Genomic DNA, 6,721 nt, shown 5'->3' on the forward strand with positions numbered 1-6,721 from the left:
CATGGTAGTGCGCATCAACCTATGTACTGTGGTTCGCAACGTTGCACCGCTGTGCATGGTAGTGCAATCGGTTCACACGGTATTGCGTGTCCGACGACTACCTTATGCACGTTGTTCTTTGTCAGATGTGATTATGAAGTGCACAGTCGTGCGGATCAGGTGCACGGCCGTGTATCATCTGTACATTCTGCAGACAGAAGTAACAGAATGCTCTTCAACTCCTTTTTCTCAATAAATTTCACCATTTTTGCAAGGTTTTACATGTTTTAACTTTAAACCAACTTCAAAACTTCCTAATACATGAATCAATCTTGTTCAATCCAACTAAAAACAGAATAAGTTAACGAACAAGGAAATAAATGCGATAAATTAAATATTTACAAAAATACCCTTAGCGTGTGAAAACACGCTCGTTAAATTTGTCAACGAGTCGATAGCTAGACTTCTTCTTCCCACACGTGTTAAACGTGCGGGGCATTGACACGCCCTTTCGGATTCGGCTCTGTGTTTCCTGGAAGACCACTCGGGGGTCTCTCAGACAACATTTTAGCCAACTGTCCTACCTGATTCTCAATGGTCTGTATAGAAGCTTTCTGACTCCGCATCTCCCCTTCTTGGGCCATGAATCGTTCCTCATGTTGTTGGTAGCGGTTCTCGGCTATCTGATTAGCACAATTAAAGTTTCCTAACAGCTGTGCCATCATCTCCTCTAGCTTAGAGTTACTCTGAGAGGCGTGAGGCTCGGAACTGCTCCCGGAGCCTTGATGATGGTAATGAGGTTGGAAGGATTGACCTTGAGACTGGCAAGGCTGTGCCTGGGGCTATTGTGGCGCGGGAGCACGCTGAGCGTTTCCGAGTGGGTTTTGGTTCCCAGAACCAGATTTCCACCCAAAGTTTGGATGATTCTACCACCCCGGATTGTACGTGTTGCTGTAGGGGTTATTTTGGGGCCTTATTTGATTGCCTAGATAGTCCACTTCTTCGTGGCCAGTTAACATAACACCCTGCTCACAAGTACCTGGCTCGTGTGACACGCCACACTGCTCACCTGATGATTTTACCTTCGAAACGTTCTGAGCTTGATCAAACCTTGCTGCCAAAGCTCTGATCTGCGCTGCAAGAACTGTATACGTATCCACCTGATGAACTCCAGGAATAGATGATGCTTTATTTCGCACTCCACTGTGATGCGAACTCGACTTCAAGGTAGCTTTCTCTATAATTGCGTAGGCTTCCTTTGGTGTTTTAGTTCCAAGATCGCCTCCTACATACACGTCTATGCGTTCTTGTGAGTCGTAGCTGAGTCCCTGGTAGAAGTTCAACACAAGTTGCCTTTTGGACAACCCATGATGTGGAACATCGATCAGAAGATCTTTGAACCTCTCCCAAGCTGCGTGTAGAGATTCTCCTTCATCCTGTTTAAATGTCATTATACGATTCTTTAGCTTAGCTGTCTTTTCCGGCGGGAAGTATTTTTGCATAAAAAGATCTGCCATCTCATTCCAAGTCGTGATGGACCCTGCTGGAAGTGACAAAAGCCAAGATCGGGCTTTGTCTTGCAAAGAGAATGGAAATAGCCGCAAACGGATTGCGTCTTCAGAAACGTCTCGAATTTTGAAAGTCGAGCACACTTCGAGAAATGAAGCGATGTGCCGACCTGGATCTTTGTGATCCTTCCCATCAAACTGCACAGAGTTTTGTAACATGTTAATTATACTAGATTTGATTTCAAAACTCGGTGCTGCTATCATAGGTCGGGCGATGCTCGGTAGCAAGCCCTCTCCTCCTGGGCGGCCGGTCTCATTCAAAGGCTGGTCGTCCTCCGCCATTATGCTTCCTCTGTCTTCCTCTGAACTCTCGCTATCAGAAAGTACCACTAGTTCGTCGATTGCGGCCGCAATCCTTTGTGCAACAACAAGTGATCTTTCACGAAGCCGCCTACTTCTTCTTAGGTTATTTTCTGGTTCGTTGGCTAGCTTAGCGTTAGCGGGTGCAGGGGTCGTGGACATTAGCCTGCACGTAAAAAGGAATGAATTATACGGAAAAAATAACATAATAATAATATAAGAATATAAATATAAATAATAATACTATTATATTACATACATATATATACAATTATACAAAACTACTTAACTATTTACTTGTTTATTTACTTATTTACATCCAAAAACTGTTTTTTTTTCTTTATTTCTTCTTCTTCTTTTTTTTACCAGAATTTATGATAATGATGTGCACAAAATGCAACATATAAATTACATCAATTGTCGCATAAAACTAACTCTTTTTAGTACTAATGTTGGAAAAAGTGTGCTTTTGTCTTCCTTTTGTATTTTCAGGATTAAATGAGCTCAAATGAAAAAAAGAAGCAAAAAGACAGCTAAATCTAACATAAATACAAGAAAAGGAACAAACGTGGCATACCCGACCTCCCGACAGCATCCTCCCAAAGCAAAACAAGAAGACAGAAGACAGAGCGTGCCCAAGTGTCAGCAGAAAAGACAAAGTGATAGAAGCTTCTACTGCCCACCACGGGGCCGTGCTCAGCGGACACGGGGGCGTGCTCAACTGTTGCAGACGCATTTAATGAAATTGCGAATTGCAAGTAATGAAGAGAGAGAGTCGGATGGACACGGGGCCGTGCCCAGGCTTCTGTTCAGCCTATAAATAGGAGTGCTTGGAGCTCTTGCAACTCATCCCTTGGCACACCACCTCTCTCATACTTCACCCACCACCCACCACCATCATCCACCACCATCATCCATTGTCCATCATAGAGTGTGTTAGTCGTCTCGGGATCCAAGATTGATCGTAAGAGTTCTTGACAATCAAAGGCCATGTTTGCCTAAGTCTCTTACATCACTTGGTGAAGACAAGTGTTTAGTGTAATACTTTTTATTTTTAATCTTTTGCACTTTTTAATTGGTTTTGTATTAATGACTTTAATTACTAGTTTTTTATGTTGAAGGTGATTCTTCCTTATCGTTTGTCCGTGGTGTCTTGGCATTATTTTACTGTCTATATAAAATAAAAGATTTTCACCATTCATATCTCCACGGTCTATATGGAGGTATGTTGGTTACCTGGTCGGGGGTTAAGGGAACGGTTTGGTAAGAGTCTTGCCATTGTTCAATGTATAGATCCTGCAAAGGACCTGGGTCAAATTTAGTAGGACCTCCTTCAATACCCAACGGTATTGGATGGCGGGGGTCCAAACTCTTTGATCCCCTCATAAGTTAAACTACTATTAAAACTTTAACCCGGCTACTTAGGATTGTATCCCTGCTGACTCAGGCTACTTAGCCGAGGGTAACGTCGCCTTCAAAAGAGGGGCCTACCATATTATGCATTAATAACTTAATTAATTATCTTTCAATAATCCGACCCTTTAGGATTGTATCCTTGCTGACTCAAACTACTGGGTTGAGGGTAACTTCACCTTCAAAAGAGGGGCCTACCACAATAATTAAGATAATCTCTTAAACAAGTGCAAAAGTGCGAAAATAATCAAAGGTTAAACTACACACGAGTCGGATCCAAGTGATTCATCTTGTCTATCTGTTTTTTACTTTTATTTTCTTTTTCAGCATTTTAGTTAGTTTTATTTTTCTAGTTTAAAAACCTTTTTCTAACATTTTGATTTGATTAGACGTTGAGGATAAACCGGTACTAAAAGCTCTTGTGTCCTTGGACGACCTCGGTATCTTACCAACACTATACTACGTCCATGATGGGTGCACTTGCCAATATGTGTGTTTAGTGTTAGTAAATATCGTGTTTATAAATTTAAAACTTGGCTAAAAAGTGTAAAAAGGGCTTAAAATATACACCTAAAATATATTATACCTAACGCACATCAAGTTTTTGGCGCCGTTGCCGGGGACACAAGGATATTAAGAAAGCTTAAAATCGACGGCCTAATCAGTTTTACAAAACTTTTTCAAAACGTGCGCACATTTTTCTACATTTTAGTTTAGTTTGCATTTACAGTAGCCTGAACACGGGGCCGTGTTCACTGAACACGGGGCCGTGCTGCATATTTTTCATAAAACACCCAGATACAGAGTCTGAACACGGGGTCATGCTCACTGAACACGCCCCCGTGCTCAACAAGACCAGTAACCTTTAAAAAAACGCCCAGATACAGACACTGAACACGGGGCCGTGTCCACTGAACACGGGGCCGTGTCCAGCTTCTGTTTCCGTCTTTATTTTTCTTTTCTGGTCCCGAGACTCTGTTGTGGTCTGTTGAGTGATTCTTATGGATCAATACTCAGAAGGCTACAACTACACCTATGAGGAGGATGATTATAGGGGAGACTATTGCACTAATTGTGGAAACCCACACTCAGTACAATATTGTAACTTATTTCAACCATCCACTTCATACAACTATTATGAGGAGCCCAGGTACGGGCCATCGACTTCATACACATCCTATGAAGACCAAAGGTATGAACCTTCTCCCTCATACTCATATTTTGATGAACCAAGGTATGAGCCTTCATACTCATACTTTGAGGAATCAAGATATGAGCCACCACCTTCATACTCTTATTATGAGGAGCCATGGCGTGAACAACCCACCTCATATGAGTACTATGAAGAACAAAATTACGACCCTTATCCATCATATACTTACAATGAGGAACAATGGTATGAACCATCTACTTCATATGAGTACTATGAGGGACCAAGGATCGAACAACCGGATTCAAGCTTTGAGGATCCCGATCCTTTCTCTATCACCGAAGTAGCCGATAGGATAATAGAAAAACTTAAAACTATCGAGCAATACATAAAGGAATCTCGCACAAGGGAAGAGGAGTCCCGCGCAGGAGAAGAATTAAATAAAAAAAAAGATAGTTAAAGAGTTAAAAATGGAAGAACAAATAAGTGAAAAAACGACACATGAGTTAAACAACGAAAAAGGTGAGGACAATAGCGTTAAAATCCAAGAAGAGTCAAATTTTGAAGAAATTAATCTTTTGTCACCTTCTTTTGAAAATCATTGTTTAGTACCCACTCATGCTAAGTTTTTAAAAGAATTAAACACTAACACTAAAATTGAAGAAATGGTAAGTGTTAAGTTAACTAATGATCAAACTTCGCTAATAAAAGAAGACCCTTTTGAAATTAACATTACACCGGTTCCATGTTTCTTTCAAAATTCCTTTATTAGTAATATCACCATTGATAAAGATCTTTGTGTTAACATAATGCCTAACTACATTTTCGAAAAATTTAGTATTAGTGATTTTTCTCCACTTCAAATACCCATTTTTCTATCCGATCGGAAAGTAATAAAATCAATCAGTGTAGTTGAGGATGTCTTGATTCAAACAAATCAAATGGTAATCCCAACCGACTTTGTCATCCTCGATGACGCTCCTCTAGTGTTGGGACGACCTTTTGTAAAAACTCATGAAGCTTTGAAAAACCGGAAGTTCAACAATCTACCTCTTCCACTAGGGGCATTCAAAAGGAGCATAGATCTTGAGCACTCAATGAAATATCCTTTTGGAAACATTGACCCCCTAATTGAAGATGAAGATGAGCCACCCGATACAAGTTAAAAGATTGACCACTTTGTTGAAGAAGAGGTCGCCATAGAACAAACTTTTAAAGTTCATGATCAAAATGAGCAACAAAATAAGGAGTCTCTTAAAGACCCACCCCTTGAGCTCAAAGAACTCCCGAAAGGTTTGGAATATGCTTTTCTAGACAAAGATGGTAAATCACCTGTAATTATTTCGTCTAAATTAAGTAGTTTAGAGAAAGAGAAATTAATTAAACTTTTGAAAAAACATAAAAATGTGATCGCTTGGAAGCTTGTAGATATTAAAGGAATAAGTCCTTCCATGTGCACACACAAAATTTTAATGAATGATGACTACAAGTCGGTAATACAACCACAACGTAGAGTAAATCCAAATGTGCAAGAAGTGGTTAAAAACGAAGTCATCAAATTACTTGACGCTGGACTTATCTACCCTATCTCAGATAGTCCCTGGGTAAGTCTTGTCCAAGTAGTTCCTAAGAAAGGAGGTATGACGGTAATAACTAATGAAAAGAATGAATTAATACCAACGAGAACCGTCACAGGATGGAGAGTATGTATAGACTATAGACGATTAAATGAAGCAACAAGGAAAGATCACTTTCCTTTGCCCTTCATTGATCAAATGTTAGAAAGATTATCCGGTCATAAATTTTATTGTTTCTTGGATGGTTTTTCAGGTTACTTTCAAATCCCGATATCACCCGAAGACCAAGAAAAGACAACTTTCACATGTCCCTATGGAACTTTTGCTTATCGACGCATGCCATTGGGTCTGTGTAACGCCCCCGCAACATTCTAACGTTGCATGGTGGCCATCTTCCATGACATGATAGAAAAGACAATGGAAGTCTTCATGGACGACTTTTCTATCTTTGGAGATTCATACGACCAATGCCTCGATAACCTTGAACGAATGCTATCCCGATGTGAGGAAACTAACCTCGCCCTTAATTGGAAAAAATGCCATTTCATGGTAACAGAGGGAATAGTGCTCGGTCACAAGATCTCTAGTGAAGGAATGGAAGTTGATCAAGCAAAAATAGACACTATTTCTCGATTGCCTCCACCATCCTCCGTTAGAGCAATCAGAAGTTTCTTAGGGCATGCCGGATTTTATAGGCGGTTTATCAAGGACTTTTCTAAAAACTCAAGACCTCT

General features: G+C 40.4%; 1 protein-coding gene across 1 annotated transcript; it reads right to left on the bottom strand.

Annotated features, from left to right (window-relative positions):
* Positions 1–461: 461 nt before the first annotated feature.
* Positions 462–2,009, bottom strand: LOC118488260. The gene is made up of 2 exons (XM_035985527.1): positions 1,019–2,009; positions 462–760 (listed from the first exon to the last, which is right to left on the bottom strand). The coding sequence occupies exons 1-2, from the start codon at positions 2,007–2,009 to the stop codon at positions 462–464; spliced, it is 1,290 nt and encodes a 429-aa protein (XP_035841420.1).
* Between the last annotated feature and the right edge of the window lie 4,712 nt (positions 2,010–6,721).

The sequence above is a fragment of the Helianthus annuus genome, chromosome 16 (assembly GCF_002127325.2).
Source record: "Helianthus annuus cultivar XRQ/B chromosome 16, HanXRQr2.0-SUNRISE, whole genome shotgun sequence".
Lineage (NCBI taxonomy): Eukaryota > Viridiplantae > Streptophyta > Magnoliopsida > Asterales > Asteraceae > Helianthus > Helianthus annuus.